This window comes from Marmota flaviventris, chromosome 3, assembly GCF_047511675.1.
Source record: "Marmota flaviventris isolate mMarFla1 chromosome 3, mMarFla1.hap1, whole genome shotgun sequence".
In the NCBI taxonomy this organism is placed as follows: Eukaryota; Metazoa; Chordata; class Mammalia; order Rodentia; family Sciuridae; genus Marmota; species Marmota flaviventris.
In genome coordinates this window covers 177,036,615-177,054,804 of record NC_092500.1, presented here as the reverse complement: position 1 = coordinate 177,054,804, position 18,190 = coordinate 177,036,615, and the positions used below count along the sequence as shown (strand labels likewise).

Genomic DNA, 18,190 nt, shown 5'->3' with positions numbered 1-18,190 from the left:
ACTCAAGACTCTCCACCATCTCCTTTGGGAGTATACCTTAATTTTTCCAAAATAAAATTACGTATTTCCTCCAAACCTGCTTCACTTCTGTGGTTTCCTTGTAACACTGCATGTCACTGACCCAGCCTCTTCTCTCCAGCCTCCCTGCAGTTCACACACACAATCTGACCAGTTCTTCTCCAGCGTCACCACCGGTCTGAGCCTTGCATCTGGCCTGACAGATGCTACTGAGGCCTGCGCTCCTCAGGAGGCTCCATAGAGGGCCCACCTGTCAGTCTCTGCTCTCACCCTTGCGAAGCCTTCAGGGCACGTTCAGAATCAACGTGCAGTGGCTTCTGAGTCCTGCAGGCCAACCTGGCTCCTGGCCCTACCCTTCCCACTCAGTTCACGGCTCTGGCTGCAGGGGCCTTCTTGTGTGCCCTTGTGGCCCCTCCCAACACTGCAGCCCCCCCCAGGAAGCCCACCCCACGTTGTCCCTTCTCACACACATGTCCTGGCTGTCCATTTCCAGTGTATCAGAGCCCCTCCCTGGAATCTCTTCAGGACAGTGTCTTTTCTCCTGTCCCCGTGGACCTGCTTATTGCTCTCTGTGCCCCTGGAGGCTCTGCACTGTGCCTTGGTCCCCAGTGAATCCAGGCTTCTCGTCTCCAGCCCTGGACTCCCGCCAGGCTTCATCCAGCGGCTCAGCCGCACTTGCCAAGTGGAGAAACACATCCCAAGAGCAGTGAGCTCCGCTCTGTGGGGCACTGATGGTTCAGCAGGGGGAGCAGCACCCCTCTGAAATCTCACGGGAGAGGGAGACAGCCACGTAGAAAGATGAGGTTAGGAATACACAAGTTGTGCTTAATGATGTGATGTGTTCTCATGTTGAAATCTGTGCTCCACTCTCACAGTGGTAAGGAGAAGGCACTTGAGAGGAGGCCATGGGGGCTCTGCCTTCACGGATGGAGAAGGGTCCTTGTCATAGGCGCCGGTCCTTGGTGAGGAGGGTCCTCTGGCCCGACCTCCTCCCTGGCTGGCCCTGCTGCTGCCCTCCACCTGGGCTATGGTGAAGGAGCATGGGGCTCTTGCCCGAGGCTGAGGACCATTATGTGAACTTGCCCCCACCACACCTACCCAGGCTTGTCTTCATGACTGTGGCCTCAGATGTCCCCTGCACAGCAGGAACTGGACTGGGACGACATGGGGGAAGGAGCTGTGCCGCTGGGAGATGGGAGCAGGCCCTGTGCAACCGGGACCACAACGGGCTCTGGGGCCTGCAGAGGTCTGAAGGAGACACATGAAGAGAGAGCCTGCACGCAGCGTTGGGAAGTGGGCACGCTCTCATGGTTTGAGGAGAATGACCGTGAGCTGTGTGAATTAACTGAGAGTTGGCATTCTAGAAGCAGAACATGCGGGAGCCGGGTCGGGCACCAGTGTGCACAGACAGGGGCCTGACCCTGAGTGCCAGGGGCACCCAGCTTGGCATGGGCATCTCCGGAGGCACCTCACTCCCCAGTGTTGCCATCAGCCTCTGCAGGAGCAGCCAGGACACTCCACAGGGAACTGCTGTGTGAACGCAGCTTCTAGAAAGAAAAGCGACTGCACTGAGAGGAAGCGTCACAGCAGAAGAGCCCAGGGAGCCATTTCCCACACACACCAGGGAAGTCCCCCGAGGGGCCAGCCCTTCCTCTGTGCAATGAAACTGCTACCTATGTGGTCACTTGAAAAACAGACACCATGATATCAGCATCACCTGTGAGCGATTACCACCCCATTTCCAGGCAAAATCTTTCCAGATGAAATTGCGTCTTTAGCGACGCTCAGGAACTTATTTCCCATGAAATGGGATTTGCTCTAAAACCATGCCGTGTGGCTGTCCTGGTGGGGTGGCCACTTCTGTAAGTTTCCTGTCATTTTCCCTCCATGGCATATAAATGAACTGCAGGTGTCCAGACTGAGGCTTTGGTTTCCGCAGCCAGGCGTATCCTGAATTCCCCTGCAGAGCTCCGTAGACCTAGCAGAGATCGCTGGCTGGCAGGTACTGCTTCCTTGATTCTTGCTTAGAGTCATGGGAGAGGCGGTTCCCACTGACACCCTGAATCTCGCTAACTTCTATGATTGGAATGCATCCCTCCAATTTCGCATCCTGGAAACCTGACCCTGGCATGGGGCACCGGGTCTTGGGTCCTTGTGGAGGGGATTAGGTCATGGGCTGCCCAAGTGGATGGACTCAGCCACTGTGGCAGGCTGGTGGGGCAGGCGTGCTCTCCACGGTCGGCCATATGAGGACAGGCTTTGTCCCTGCTGCCTTCCTCCACGCAGTGATGCAGCACCTGGATCTGGAACCCCAGGCTCCACCACGGTGAGGACGGAATTCTGTTCTCCATCGATTTCCCGTCTCAGATCTTCACTGCAGCACAGACAGACGGGGGCACTAATCGCAAGGCGCTCATGCCTGCCACATGCTGAAGGCAAAAGACTAAGAAATGGATGGGGTGACACTGAGAAAACCCCGTAGACCCGAGAGAGGCCCCAGGGCCGGGGCACAGCCTGGCCCCACCTCCTGCTCCCTCCAGGGGGAAGTCCACACAGCTCAGGTTGGCTCAAGGTGCGAGGACGGGAGGAAAGGAGTGGTGTTCTCATGGGGTACTGATCGAGTCCCACGCGGGGGAAAGATACGGAGAGGGGGATTTAGGTGTTAGCATTAAGAAGATTTAAGGCTTTGTTCTACAGAGGAGCCAGTCTCATGATCACTGCTGATTATAGTGAATTTCCAAACCAAGTTTTGGAGCCAGTTCTGGAAACTCCACGGAGGCAGGGAAATGGTAGGGACAGACGAAGACAGGAGACAATGGTCCAGGTTGGAGGAAGGCCTGGGGCAGCCTTTGAAGACGGCACTGCACTCCATGGAGCATGACCGCCCCGCAGCATTTGGCAGGTGGCGGCCAAGTTCTCAATACAGGTAGGACGTGATCAGCCCTGCAGGGCAGAACTGGGAGCAAGCAGAGGCCTTCCGTCAAGAGGTCTGTGGAGTACGGGGGACAAGGGGATACCCAATACCGCAGCAACCAACTCACAAGTGCCACTGAAACTTACTAAGGGATTTTTGGGACCTTAAGAGTAGAGGAAATCACATGTGATTTGGGGGGACCGGGGACCATCTTATAAAAGTCACGTTCCATTTAACTGGGAAGAACGACGTGGACACAGGATTTTCAGGCATCCGTAAGCACAGATCAATACGACAGCTTGCACCCACGGGTGACTGTACCAGCGTTCCCTCTCTGTCAGGGACTGTGGGCTGGACCTGAGAGGCCACTGCAGTGACCTTGATGAGCACATGCTCAAGGAGTGCTGTTCTCGTGGCCAAGTGTACCTTGCCCACTTTGATCAGTGTTTGCACATGCTTGGTGTTTTATCTGATCTGTAAAAAAATCTCTGTCATAAAACTTACACAAATTAAACGCTCTCACCCATACATACAAATAATGTCTGACACAACCCAAATCCCACCCAAATATTTTCTATACATTGTGATTAAAAATAAAACTGCTACTGAACTTTGGAAACATTGTCACTGTGAATGATTGTGCTGGGACAACCTGAAGCCATGCAGCCTGTGTGTCTGTGTGGGGTGTCCGTCAGGGGCAGGGCTCCATGCAGCACTGCATCTGCTGGGACAGCAGCTACGGGACCAGGGGACAACTGGTCCTGAGCCTGCCTCCCACCTCAGAGCCTTCTCCAAGGCTGACAGAGTGGACCGTGGGCAATGAGCAGGAAGTGCTTTGCAGGAGAGTTTTATTTGTAGTTGTTAAGGATAAACATTCAGATAAAGAAGACAAAAAGTGACATTCTGGTGCCGGCCGTGTGCCCTGGCACCTTGCCCCCTGGAGGCCCAGCCTCCCATACCCCACTGAGGGCCATGTGCTGTAGTTGGACACCCATGTGCACACTCCACAGGGCACAATTATTGCCAGGAGAGAGAAACAGGTAGAAAGGACCATGATACCTGAAAATGTGATGTTGAAGCCCTCGTAGGAAATAGAGAAGTCGGATATGAAGCGAAGCTGGGCGGTGAAGTTCCCAAACAGGCCGGCCTTGATGGTGTGAGGCAGCACTGACCCCGTGAGCCGGGCCACTGGCTCCAAGAAACTCCCGTCCTCTGTGATAAGCAAGTAGTCATGGGAACTCTCCAGGTGGAAGGTGTGAAAGGTCAACTGGACCCCTGGGGGGAGGACAGGGGAGAGGCAGAGCCCAGACAGGACAGAGAGACAGGCGGCAGAGTTAACTGTGGTTGAAAACCATTTAAGGATAGGACATCAAGTTTAAGTCAAAATATTGAAATATCTTAACATGAAAATCTAGCTTTGAAATCTGAGATAACATGGATCAAATCAGGTAGTTTAGAAATGAAAGAAAAGACAGGGAGACCCCAAGCAAATGTTCAAATATGTAAGCGCAGCCAGAGACCAATGTAGGTATAGATATAGATGTGGATGAATAGATGTACAGAGAGATGTGGGTGGAGACCTGGATGTAGGTCTTCATAATGTCAAGGTGGCTAAAATTCTAAACAACTTTTTTAAAAATGGCAAACTTATGCAAAAAAGAAAGATTCATAGTACATTCCTACCATGAACCCAATGTTGTTAACCTACATTTTTTCTGCACAAAATGCCCTTTTCCTAGTCTGTACCATACTGACCTTCAGTATGAAAGTAAGGGTGTCTATTTGGTAAGGTGTCTTTGGATTTTATGAGGATTAATGTTTTGTATGGGATGGGATAATTCTAGATAGACTTAAAACACAAGCCATGTACAAAAATTTCCCTATGTTAATAATATAAATTAGAACTTAGATAATTGCCTATTTTCTTTTATTTAATCAAATTTATATTCTATTGAATCAGTGCCTCTATTCCTGATGATTATGCCTGATTTCCACTTTATCTTCACCTGCATCTACCAGTTTATCTGATAAAAGGCAAAACAAGGAATTAAGTTTGCTTGTAGCTTCAATAATTAAAGGCCATTTTTCTTCCAAAATCTTATTAAAAGAAGGAAATGGGAGCCTTCAATATGCATGAGGATGCTGCCTATCTTTCTGTGCACACAGCAGCGCCTCTCTGACCCAGGCTCCTGCCCTGCTCCTTGTCCTGTGGGTCTGAAAACCGTGACAGGCATACCCTTGCCGTGAGAGACTTCGATGGTCCACGTGCAGTTCAAGGAGTTAGGATAAAAATCTGGAAACCCCGGAGAGAGGACCGTCCCACTCTTCCCGTGGATGTAGCCTCCACATAGTGCTGAAAATGGAGACAGGATTGGAGTATCAGTGGTTCACAGCGACTGCTGGATGTTCTAAATGACATTGAATTTACATGAGGCGTGGAACAGGATTTATTGTCATATTCATGAAAAACATACAAAGCCTGAACTTCATTTTCATGGAAATCCCGCCCCCCCCCGCCCACCGCCCAGTTCCCAGGAAGGTGTCCCAGCAGCTCAGCAAACAGCCTGGACAACGGTGCAGGACAAAGAGACTCTGCCATCAGTAGCCAACGGGAAAGCACAGGCCAAGGCCCTGGGGCCGCTGAGTTCTCAGCAGCCCTTCCCTGAGCTGTGTCCTTGCAGAGACATGCCAGGTTCAAGGCTACGCCAGGCAGCCATTTTTGAGGGAAGAAAAAGGAAATTAGGCAGAATGATTTCAGCAGAGAAGTAGTAATGGGGTCAGTAGGACATGGAGGTGGGCTTTTTAAAAAGACATTTTACTGTCTATATTTATCCTCACATAGCACAGAGTAGGGTCCACACGCATGGGGTGGAACGTGGTAATTCAGCTCTCATTCCCAGTGTGTGTCAGTCAGATCAGGGTGATCAGCACGGCCGCCATCTCCTCCCACATTAGAATTGCCTTGTGCTGGGAACATTCAGAACTTTCCATCAGCTCATTGAAATATCTAACTGATCACTGTCAGCCGAGTTGGGAGACAGTGCCAGGGAACACTGGAAGCTCGTCCTCCATCCAGCCGCGCCCTGAGTGGCCTCCAGTACCCACGGCCCTACTCCTAACCGCTGTGCAGAGCAGCGTGGGGATTCCTGGGAACACAGAAACACAGATGTCCAGCTGCCATCTGACCCTGCCATCCCAGCACCAGGTGTGCACCCCGAGGAACCAAGTCAGGATGTCACAGAGACACCTGCCCTTCCAGGCCCACAGCAGCTCAATTCACAAGGACCGAGAAAGGGAAAGGACCCAGGTGCTCGGCAGCAGGTGAGTGGATAAAGATGTCCACACACAATGCAGTGTCCACACAAGGTGATGCAATTCACCTACAGGAAAGACGAGTCCTGCCATTCGTGACAGCACAGATGGACCTGGGGGAACTCCAGTTAAGGGGAAGAAACTGGGCATGGAAGGACAATTCCTGCATGTCCTCACAAAGTGGGCATGTGAGTGCCAGGCCTGAAGCCCAGATGTGGGAGTCTAAACTCTTGGCCCTGCTGCCTGCCACATCGGTGACCCTTGGTGAGTCATTTGCCCTCAATGATTTCCATGTCTCAGCCTGAAAATGGAAACAGTGACAGGGCTCATCTCACAGCAGGTGTCTGCAGTTACTGCCTCATGTGAATCAATCCTTGGTGTTTAGTAGACACTAAACGCTCACAGCACCAGCCTCGACAGTTCCAGGAGTTTGAACTTTGGATCATAACAATCCCACACCTGGACTCAGCCAGATGTGCCCTGGGTGTGCAGCTTCAAGGGGGAGTGTCTCAGCTTGCCTGAGCTTTTCTTCTTTCCTGTGGTGTCCCTCGAATCTCAAGACCTGGTGCGCTTTCCCATGATGGAGGCCCCGTATGGCGTGCACAGGCGGCAAGCGGCAGCCATGGAGAGAGACTCCTGGCAGTGCCCTGCTCTGGCCTCATCCTTCAGCTCAGAGTCTCCACGTCAAGGCCTCGTGTGTGGCACACAGAGCACAGCCAGGCTGTCTTCTCCCTGCAGCTCCTGCTGTGTGTCCTCGAGTCCCCCTGACACGTGTGACTGGGCCCCAGCACGCCCAGGGAGCTGGTAAACCAGACTGCTGGGTGAGTCTGTGAGGGAGCCTGTGGACAAGATGACAGACTGGATGGCGAGGAGACCCGCCATCCCGGGGTGGACGGGCATCCTGTCCCACAGAGGGGGATAGAAGGCAAAGGTGGACCAGGACAGCTCTCCTCCTAGCTGGGAGACTCTTCTCTTCTGACCACGGGCAGTGGCGCTCTTGGCTCCTGGGCCCTCAGACTCAGGCCTCAAGACACCCAGGGCTTGCTGATGGCAGGGCGTGGGGCTCCTCAGAGCCACAACTGTGTGAGCCAGGCTTTCAACTTCTGCTGTGTGTGTGTGTGTGTGTGTGTGTGTATGAGAGAGAGAGAGAGAGACAGACAGACAGACATCCTGGTGCTCTGCCTTCTGGGGAAGCCTGCCTCTTGAGTGTCACTGAGCCAGTCCCTCCACTTCCCTGCTCCCAGACCTTAGGTGTCAGATGGGGCAGTGTCCTGCTGACTCCTGGGTCCTGGGGAGATGCGACTTGGCCCATGGAAACAGCTCAGGCAGGGTCTTGCAGGTGGACACTCGCCCGGCAGCCTCATGCCCTGCAGCTTTGCAGACAAGAACCTCTTTCATCTCCCCTCTGTGGGGCTCTACTCTGCCTGTGGATGGTTTGCTCTTCCCTCTAACCAGCTAACGTGAGTTATCATTAAATAAACTGATACCTGGGATGAATTTCATGTATTAACGAGTCTCCCAAGTTCTGCTTCATGAAAGCTGCTTCCACAAATGATGTTTCAAAAGGGTTAGGTAATTTGTGGGAGGCAGAGCTTGCCTTGCGGTGCTCCCCAGCCTTTTACGGGAGCAGGTCGCCTCTTTCAGAGGGGAAACCGAAGGGGACAGCTACCTAACAATCGGCAGAATAGAAGCCTTACAGAATCAGCTCTGGAATACCTCAGCCATTTCTCAGAAGGATTTCACATCTTAAAATTGCATTGAGTCTATTTGTCACTGTGATGGGGTAGCATTAGATATACATCTTGAAATTGATTCATCTAATTAGGAAGAAACTGCTGTTATTTGGGCCCTGTCCTCAGGCCCAGAGAATAACAAACAAAATAGACAAAAACAGTCCGTCCTCAGACAGCACGCGCTCTACTAGGAAGAGAAAGGCTGAGACCCACGATGATATAATGTGTTGGTGCTGGACGATGGCAAACCCCTGTGAGAGAACCTAAGCAGGAGGACAGGGTTGAGGGTGTGAGACCTGGGGGGCTGGGTCATCAGCCTCAGGGGCCAGGGGTCTGCCCTAGGAAAGTGGTCTATGAAGAGGGACTTGAGAGAAGAGAGGGCATATGGCACCTGAGCGTGAACTCAGGCCTGAACCTAGCAAGGACCGAGCCTCAACGCCACTGGGCCCACACAGAAGGACTCCAGGTGACCAGGATGGTGGGGACAAAGGAGAGAGGGTCCTAGGCGGATTTCAGGATGCTGACAGAGGGCAGGCCCCATGATGGCCTTGCAGCTCTCATAACACATTTGGTGCTACTGACCCAGGAGGCAGGGCCTCTGCAGGGCCATGCTGGAAAGTTACATGGGCTACCTAGGGTTTAGCATGATCGTAAGGTTGCTGTATAAGAACACACAGGAACGAAGCATCGCACGGCAGGACATTGGAGGCAGCTGGTCAGACAAGGGCAGACCCCGGCTATGTGTTGAAGGTAGAGTCACAGAATTTTGTGTAAGTGACAGGTGGGCATCATGACAAAATAGGAGGACTAGAGGATGACAGTCATCAGCCCAAATGTGAAGTAGCTGACAGGTGAGGAGGGGCACAGGTGAAGAGGCAAAGCCAATACATAGGGGCTTTGGATACACAAACATCAAGGTCTGTTGGACACCATGTAGAAGGTTGACCCGAGATGGATCAACAGAGCTCGAGGCCTGCTAGACTCCATGTAGAAAGTTAAATGGATCCATGGAGATAGAGGCCTGCTAGACTCCATGTGGAAGGTGAGATGATCCATGGAGATAGAGACCTGCTAGACTCCATGTAGAAAGTTAAATGGATCCATGGAGATAGAGACCTGCTAGACTCCATGTAGAAGGTGAGATGATCCATGGAGATAGAGACCTGCTAGACTCCATGTGGAAGGTGAGATGGTCCATGGAGATAGAGACCTGCTAGACTCCATGTGGAAGGTGAGGTGGACCATGAAGATAGAGACCTGCTAGACTCCATGTGGAAGGTGAGGTGGACCATGAAGATAGAGACCTGCTAGACTCCATGTGGAAGGTGAGATGGTCCATGGAGATAGAGACCTGCTAGACTCCATGTGGAAGGTGAGATGATCCACGAAGATAGAGACCTGCTAGACTCCATGTGGAAGGTGAGGTGGACCATGAAGATAGAGACCTGCTAGACTCCATGTGGAAGGTGAGATGATCCATGAAGATAGAGACCTGCTAGACTCCATGTGGAAGGTGAGATGATCCATGAAGATAGAGACCTGCTAGACTCCATGTAGAAGGTGAGGTGGACCCATGGAGATAGAGACCTGCTAGACTCCATGTGGAAGGTGAGATGATCCATGGAGATAGAGACCTGCTAGACTCCATGTGGAAGGTGAGATGACCCATGAAGATAGAGACCTGCTAGACTCCATGTGGAAGGTGAGATGGTCCATGGAGATAGAGACCTGCTAGACTCCATGTGGAAGGTGAGATGATCCATGAAGATAGAGACCTGCTAGACTCCATGTGGAAGGTGAGGTGGACCCATGAAGATAGAGACCTGCTAGACTCCATGTGGAAGGTGAGATGGGCCCATGGAGATAGAGACCTGCTAGACTCCATGTGGAAGGTGAGGTGGACCCATGAAGATAGAGACCAGCTAGACTCCATGTGGAAGGTGAGATGGGCCCATGGAGATAGAGACCTGCTAGACTCCATGTGGAAGGTGAGATGATCCATGAAGATAGAGACCTGCTAGACTCCATGTGGAAGGTGAGGTGGACCCATGAAGATAGAGACCTGCTAGACTCCATGTGGAAGGTGAGATGGGCCCATGGAGATAGAGACCTGCTAGACTCCATGTGGAAGGTGAGATGGACCCATGAAGATAGAGACCTGCTAGACTCCATGTGGAAGTTGAGATGGACCCATGAAGATAGAGACCTGCTAGACTCCATGTGGAAGGTAAGGTGGATCCATGAAGACAGAGGCCTCCTAGACTCCATGTGGAAGGTGAGATGGACCCATGAAGATAGAGACCTGCTAGACTCCATGTGGAAGGTGAGATGGACCCATGGAGATAGAGACCAGCTAGATTCCTTTTGGAAAGTGAGATGGATCCATGAAGATAGAGACCTGCTAGACTCCATGTGGAAGGTGAGGTGGACCCATGAAGATAGAGACCTGCTAGACTCCATGTGGAAGGTGAGATGGATCCATGAAGATAGAGACCTGCTAGACTCCATGTGGAAGGCTGATCTGAGATGGACCCATGGAGTTGAGGCCTCCTAGACTCCGTGTGGAAGGCTGACCTGAGATGGCTGCAGGAAGCTGCACGCCTGACAGACACCATGTGGAAGGCTGATACTAAGAGGGCTTACCAAGGCACAAGAGGGACAGCAAGATTGCATGGGACCAACATGGTGAATGTGGACATATTCAGGAAGACTAAACCCAGTGTCAGCAGCTCAGTGAAACTGCCAGTGTCCACAGAGGACACTGGACATGTAGCTGGTGTGTCAGGAAGAAACCCAGAAGAGTGGAGCTGAAGCCACACGTGGTAACTGTCACTGTCTGACTGGATGGGTATAAATGAGTACATTAGCTTTTCGTTTTTTATGAAGAATTTAAGCATAAAGAATTAAAAGCACTTTATATAAAATTGACAACATATATCAAATGTTGCTAGGAATCTGTACCTGAAAATCTGTATATGCTACATAAGCTGATAAATTAATTCATGCCAAGCTACATTTAAAAGTTATACAATCCATAAATCTTTATTTCACCCTGTGTCCTAATATCATTAAGGAAAATGGAGCATGTCCCAGGAAAGCCCGAGTGAGAACACTTCAGCTCAAGCTGATTCATCGACACAGACAGAACCCAGACGTCACAGCCCCCAACACAGACCACAGACAGAGCCGCAGGCAAGGCAGCCGCGATGCTTATCTTGACTCACACAGGTGAAGCTACAACACAGTCCAAGTCACACATTACGAAGATCTGAGTAAAAATAGCTCCGTGTACAGTCTTCGATTTTTTTTAAGGAAAGGAAATTTGATGTGTAGAGAATAAATTGATATTCTCATCTAAAATCAAAGAGAGGAGAAGAGGGAATAAAATGAGCTTCTTGGCTTACATTTTAATGCCCAGATGGGTCTGGGTGGTAGGTATGGAAAGACATGCAGATCCCCCAGTGGAGCCACCAGTTTAGCCACACACGACTTGAATTCCACAAATCGCCCTTCACTCACTGCAGAGTCTTCTCTGAGTAGTTATGAAAGACAGTGACACTTTACTTCTGCTTTCCTTATGGCTGTGATCTCTTGAGTTGTAACCCTCTGTTTGTATTACGACCCACTAAGGCCCCAGATCCAGCCTCTCAGGAATCCTTTGGATATAAGACTAACATCCGCAAAAGTGAGGACAGGAGAAGAGGTGATGGGAAGAGCTGAAGTAATCTTCCTTCCACGTTCAAGTTCAGCTTTGGCCTCTGCTTGAACCTGGGCCTCCACCTGGTCCCCCATTCAAAACCATTTACTGAGGAACGTACAACTCCTTTCCAAACACTCTTCTGTGCTCTTGGACACACGAAATGAGTAAGACAGAAAAGTTCTTATTATCCCAAAATTTATGTTCCAGTGGGGAAGGGAAAATGCACTTTAAAATAAACTAAGTAGACATGAATTATTCTAAGAATAAGAATATTAAGTTGCTTTCAAAACTCAAAGGAAGATGAGGTGGCCAGACTGGATGAATAGCAAAGAGACAGTAGAGGGTGGGCAGCTTCATGTCCATGCTGATGTCCACTCAGGAATGGTGAGTTGAGCAAGTGCTAGAATGTTGGTGGGAAGGTGGAAGGTCATGGGAGTGCAGGTCCATTCAGTGACCTCCCTGTGGTGCAGTCTGCTGTGGTTTCTGTTGCTGCTCATTCCAGGGGCTTGGGTTCCTGATGATCCTCCATGTCAGGCCCACAGAGCTCCCACAGATGCTGCAGTTACTGTCATCCATCATTATTGGCCCCTCCCTCCATCCTGTCACCTCCCAAGGCACTGGCCAAAGTCTTCGATAGATGGAAGTGTGCCTCTTTGCACTGTAGCCACTTTGGGAAAATCCACTCCTTGCTGGAACATCAGCTCCAGTTGGATTTTCCATGAATTATTCCGCCTCAATTCTTATGTGTAAAGCATAAACCAAACTGTAAAGAGCATACTGGGTGTCTGATGGAGAACAGGCATGCAGGCAGGTGAGCTGTAAACACATAGGAGAGTGTGTGCAACAGTACTAGAGTTTTGGAAACCTGCATACAGAAGACCTGGGCGTCAGGAACGCCCATTAGGCTGGAAGGCTGGCACAGCATTAGCAGCAGCTGGTGAAGGCTGAGTGCATCCTTGCACAGAGCATGGCAAAGAGTGGCTCAGGTGAGGAAGCAGCTCACTACGCCATTTTGCTGGGGCAACCGGAGGGTGAGACCAGGAATAGGTAACTTCTGTGTTCTAGGCTGCCTGTGAGGCAGAAGCAGATAATACTCCTGATCCAATGCTGAAATGTTAAAAAAAAAAAAATCATTGTTTCCAACATTGAATCAAGAATTCATGGGGCTTTTTGCATTTTAATGCAAAGGAATGTGCAACACCGATGCCTGTTGAGAAAAGTCCATTTCAAAATTGAAATTACTGATCCCGAAAGGGTCAGACGAAGCCTCTCATGCGTCTACATGAGCTTTAATTTCAATTCATGAACCTAGACAATATTTTTCCCGTTCGGGGGTTTGATCCTGGGATCTTGTCCTTGCCTTAGCTAGGCAGCACTCCACCACTGAGCCCTGTCGCAGCCCGAGCCTAGACAATCTGCCAGCAGTCCTAGGTTTAAAGACGGCCTCGTTCATCACCATAGAAGCAGAAGTCTTCGACTTTCCAATCTCGTCAGGGATGACTGAAGGTTCTTCGGTTCCCACAGCTAGGAAGCCCTGGGTTACCACTTGCTCAACTGAACCGTACAAAAGAAAATGTAAGGAAAGGCAGCAGCTCTGGGTGTGCATTTCCAAATTCCATTTTCATCTGTAGTGCAAAATGAGGGAAAGAAAGAGCTACAGCAACTGCACAGTAGCACCCAACAAGCCGCGTGTGCCTGCACTCACTGTGAACATAAACGGCTCACAGGATTGACTGACTTACAGCAAACTTTAGATAAGCAACTTGATAAACCATCTCAATTCAAATTCAGTTTCACAAGAAAAACAAGGGTTGAGGGTTTGGCTTCTAATTATTTTTAATCTAGAACCATAACATATGACAAATATTTTGTATACTCTATATGACAAACTCAGAGTTTACAAAATTTAACTGTTTTTGTTTTTCATTAAGGCACATATTTATGGAGCACATTGTGATGTTCTGACACATGCACACATTGTGTAATGATTGTGTTATTTAGTATATCCACCACCTCAAACATTTATCATTTCCCTGGGATAGGAACAGTCTAAATCCACCTGGTGGTTACTTTGAAACATGTAATGTAGCACTCCGGCCATCCTCTGGGCCTCAGAACCTGAACTATTCCTGCTGTTCACTTGCAACTTGCGCCCCCTGACCAGGGTTGTCCACCTGCTCTCCGCTCCCCAGCCCCCAGTCCACACTCTTCTGCTCAGTACTTCTGGGAGACCCACGTGTCCAGCCTGCACATAAGTGATATGCTGGGGCACTCGTCTTTCTGCTCCTGGCTCACTTCCTCCAGAGGAAGGAACGTCCTCCAGTCATGTTACTACGGCAAATGACAGGTTTTCACTCTTAGGGTTGAGTGGCATTCTGTGGAGTGCCTGTGCCACAGTGTCTCCATCCACTCATCTGCTGGTGGACACTCTGTGACTCCACACCTGCTGCTGAGGACGTGCAGCAGTAGGAGTGCAGGGGTCTCTTCTGTGCACCGACTTCCTTCCTTTGGCTGTGGGTGCAGGTGGGCTTGCTGGATGCTGCGCAGCTCCATCTTTAATCCGTGAGGCACCTGCCTGCTCCTTGCACAGGGCTGTGCTGGCTCACCTGCTCCCCGAGCTCCCCTTGTCCTCACCAGCACTTGCTATGCTGGTCTCTTTGACAACAGATATTCTAGCAGGTCTGAAATGATCTCTCCTCTGGTTTCAATTTGCATCTTGGTTTATAACATTTGACTTCAACATCTTTCTGAGGCAAATGCAATTGAAATTACAATTAGATGATAGTAGAATTATAACACAACAGGAAGAGAAAATGGTATCAGCTGTTTCCTCATTAAAATGTCCTTCCAGGTCATGAAGAGCAGAAGTGGTATGTGCACATCATGGTCTCTCCCGTGACTTCTCATTCCCTCTCTGCTGGCTTCATGTGCTTTACTTCCAGAGACAGCCTTAGGCCACTCACAGTGTCCACCTGCACTTTGCAGGTGCCAATTATTGTGTTAGTACTTTAGTAAAAGGTCAAGAATTTTAAATGTTCTGCAGTTACACACTGTTCTTCCCTAAACCCTGTTATTTGCAAGCATTATCTCCAAGAAGTTAAGGTGTTTAATGAATGCATATCTTCTTTAGTGTTTGAAAAGAAGACCCTTCAGTCTATAAAATACGGAAAATGGAAATATACATCTATGGCATGTACATAGAATTCCAATCTATATATTTCATTTTCACACACACATTAATCTTTATAAACAACACTATAATAGGGGTATATTCATGACTAAAGGTAAAATGCCCAAAGCATATTTGCAAATGATCACAAGTAATATATTTTTGGTATGAGGTTGAACCCTGTAGTGACCTGATAATCAAGATTGCTATTTGTTCTTAAGATTTTGAGGAGTAGATCTGTGTAGAGAAAGGGGTAGTCAATAGCACAGCAGCCTGAGGGTCTCCCAAGGGCTGGGGTCCCAGTGCCCCTGCTGGGCAGAGGGTGAGGGTCAGTGGGAGCCAGAACAATCTATGTGGATGTGGACAAGCACCTTGCCTGGACCCGAGTCAGAGAAACATCATGTGTGACTGTCTGGGATGCGTCAACTGACCGTAGTGCTCCTGCTGCCACTCAGAATAGGTGCTTTCTCACAGACTGTGGATCAGAACCCTTCCTAGTTAAATGCTCGGAGCCACTGCTGAAGGACAGCAGTCATTCTCCAGTCTTCATTTCTAACCAGCTGTTCTACCTCCAACAGAAAACGTGGTGGGCAAGCAGGTGTGTGTCACATTAGGGCACCCCTCAGCCAGCTGGCTGTGACTCCCCACGGAATGCACACCCACAGAGCACCTAGACAGCCACTGGCTCCCGCTGCCGCCCAGCCCCTGGCCAGCGCAGGCCACCTACCATCGCAGCTGGGCAAGGCATGGTTCCACTGATGGTTCTGCTCGCAGACCAGGGGCTCCTCGTCGCTCAGGGTGTACCCTGGGTCACAGCTGAAGGTCACAGTGGACCGGATGCCAAAGTCCCTGCCATGCCGTCGGCCATTCACAGGGATGCCTGGGTCCAGGCAGGAGTCCGTCTCGAGGGTCACACCTGGAGGCACAGAGACACATCACCATGGGAGGTTAGCTGAGAAGGTGTGCGAGCTATGGAAACACAGCATGCTCTCAGACACAGTCAGCAGGAGAAAGCGTGCAGCTAAGTGACCCATTACCAAGCTGATTATCAAGAATCCAACAATCCATTAATGTAAAAACAAGGTTTCTCAAATATGTGACTCTGTTTTTCAAATTAGAGAGATTCATATCGGTATGCTATTTACCAGAAGATATCTAAATAGTACAACCTTGAATAATTCATTAACCTCTGAATTTTACTTTTCTTCACTGGAAAATCAATGAACTGCTAAATGAAGGCCAGTTTTCTCCCTCCACCCTTCGCCTTTACTTTCATGATCTATGTCATGAAGTCTTGGCAGTCATACTGTAACTTTCCTATCTGTGCACACACACAGGGGTGGATACTTAGGATGCATCTAAAACTACACTGGAGTTGATTTTCCAAAAATGCATTCCACAAGTCACACAATTTCAAAATCTGCACTGAAGTCAGCCACTTTTGAGATGGCTCCGATTAGCCCATACTAAAATATGTGCAAAGATGAGAGCTTCACCAAGTAAAGTAAGTAGATCCAGTCTCCAAAGAGTGTCTTTATTCCATTTCACATTTCTTGCCTTCTAGAATAGTACATATTTTAAATCATGATGAAAGTTAGGGGAAAAAAAAAGAATAGCATTACTATGTTCCCAAATGCCAAAAATAGACTTGCTGCTGCTATATATCACCCTTGGTAATGTTTGGAACACAAACCATGATCTGAAATATTAGTAAAAAAAATATTAAAATAGTTCCAATGTTCAGATGGTTAAGTTCCCCATGGTCTCTGGGACACTATATTTTACACCTACATTTTAACAGAGTTTGAGGGGTGTGGCTTATGAACAGCCTTCCCTCCTAAGCCTAGTACCTGAATGCTAATTCTGGGTGATTGTTTAAGTAATAAGTGATGAGGGTGATAACTCCTGTTGGTATAGTGAACTGTGGCCCAGGGGGCAGTGGGACACGCAGGAGCTCAGCGCTACTCAGCTGTGGGGAGGAATCGGCCAGCAGGGAGGCCCAGTCGCTGCTGCTGCTCCCAGGCCACGGGGTGTGCAGGGGGCAGTGTGCTGGTCTTGCTAGGTGGGCTCTGAGCACAGCGTGATTTCCAGGGAGGAGCCACTGGAGACTAAGTCCACCCACAGGGCAGTGACATCAACCACACCATGACACAGGGCCCGGTAAGAGCTCTGGACCCAGAGCTTGGGAATCCCAGGTGGGCAGCAGGCTGTGCTCCATCCTGCTCTGGGTTTGGACCCCCAAGTTTTACCCTGGGTCCTTCCTACTGGCTCCTTCTGCTTTATCTCCTTTTCCTGTCATAAATATGATGATGAGTCTCCTAGACTCGGCGTCCTTTGAGTCCTTTTAGCGAGTGATCAAACCCTAGAGTGGTCAGGACACCTCAGACGGGGGATCCTATCTGGACTGACCGAGTGCAGACCTGGCCCTCTGCCGGCTTTGTGCCTGACCCCCATGGCCAGCACTGCGGTCAGTGCTCTCGTGGTTGAGTTTTCTCCAGGGGTGGATGTGGTGGTGGGTGGAATCTTATGAAGGGGAAAAGAAGTAGATTTAAAAAAGAAAAGCAGACGCCAAGATGGTGGAGTAGAGAACCCGTCACTGGCATGTCTCTGAGTGAGTGTCGGTCGTTCTCCCTCACAAGGGCTCTCCCTGAGGAATCTAAGCTTCGTGGAGCCTGGGACAGGATTTTAAACAGCGGTCTGTCGCAAGTCCAGCCCAGGACGACGGGAAACTGGAGTCGCACTTTGAGAGGAAGCCGCCCAACAGCCTGGAGCTGGGCCCCGCGATGGAGAGGCAGGGTCCCAGGTCCTTCAGGGCTGGAGCGGGTCAGACTGCGACCGCGTCACCCCAGGGCACCGGACCGCGGACCGAATTCTGGACATAGCGTGGGCACAGAAGAGCTCAGCTCCCTCCACCTGGCTGGTCGGTCGCCATCGTGGAAAGTCGGCCTCATCAGCTTTCGGCGGGTGCAGCAGACAGCGCCAGGTGCATGTGCGCAGGTGTGAGCAGCCCTCGCTCCCCCACCCCCAGCTGTGATGACCCCAGACCTTCCTCACCAGCTCCCGGTGGGCGAGGCCAGCAGAGGGAACACCGCAGAACACCCCCCACCCACAGCTGTGACCACCCAACACAGACATGGCACTCAGTTGGTCAGGAGCCCGCGGCCAGGGCGCCACCTGCCCAGAGTGAACCCAGGGCTGCAGACAAGAGAAACGTCAACTGGGGCCTGGTGGCCAGGAGCGGGGTGGGGGATGGAGACCCGGAGCGACCCAAAGAGACGGGATTGGAGAGGCAGCCGCCAGGGGAGGGAGCGCAGCCTCACACGGGTGGGCAGACCCAGCCTGGA

At 50.5% G+C, this 18,190-nt stretch overlaps 1 protein-coding gene across 1 annotated transcript in view; it reads right to left on the bottom strand.

Moving 5' to 3' along the window:
• Positions 1 to 18,190, bottom strand: part of Csmd1 (CUB and Sushi multiple domains 1) — a 1,338,703-nt gene that overhangs the window by 298,545 nt on the left and 1,021,968 nt on the right. Inside the window, exons 18-20 of the mRNA XM_071609340.1 lie at positions 15,574 to 15,762; positions 5,169 to 5,285; positions 3,992 to 4,207 (exon numbers count right to left, since the gene is read on the bottom strand). Coding sequence (XP_071465441.1) covers positions 3,992 to 4,207; positions 5,169 to 5,285; positions 15,574 to 15,762 — 522 coding nt within the window. The remainder of the gene's footprint in view (positions 1 to 3,991; positions 4,208 to 5,168; positions 5,286 to 15,573; positions 15,763 to 18,190) is intronic.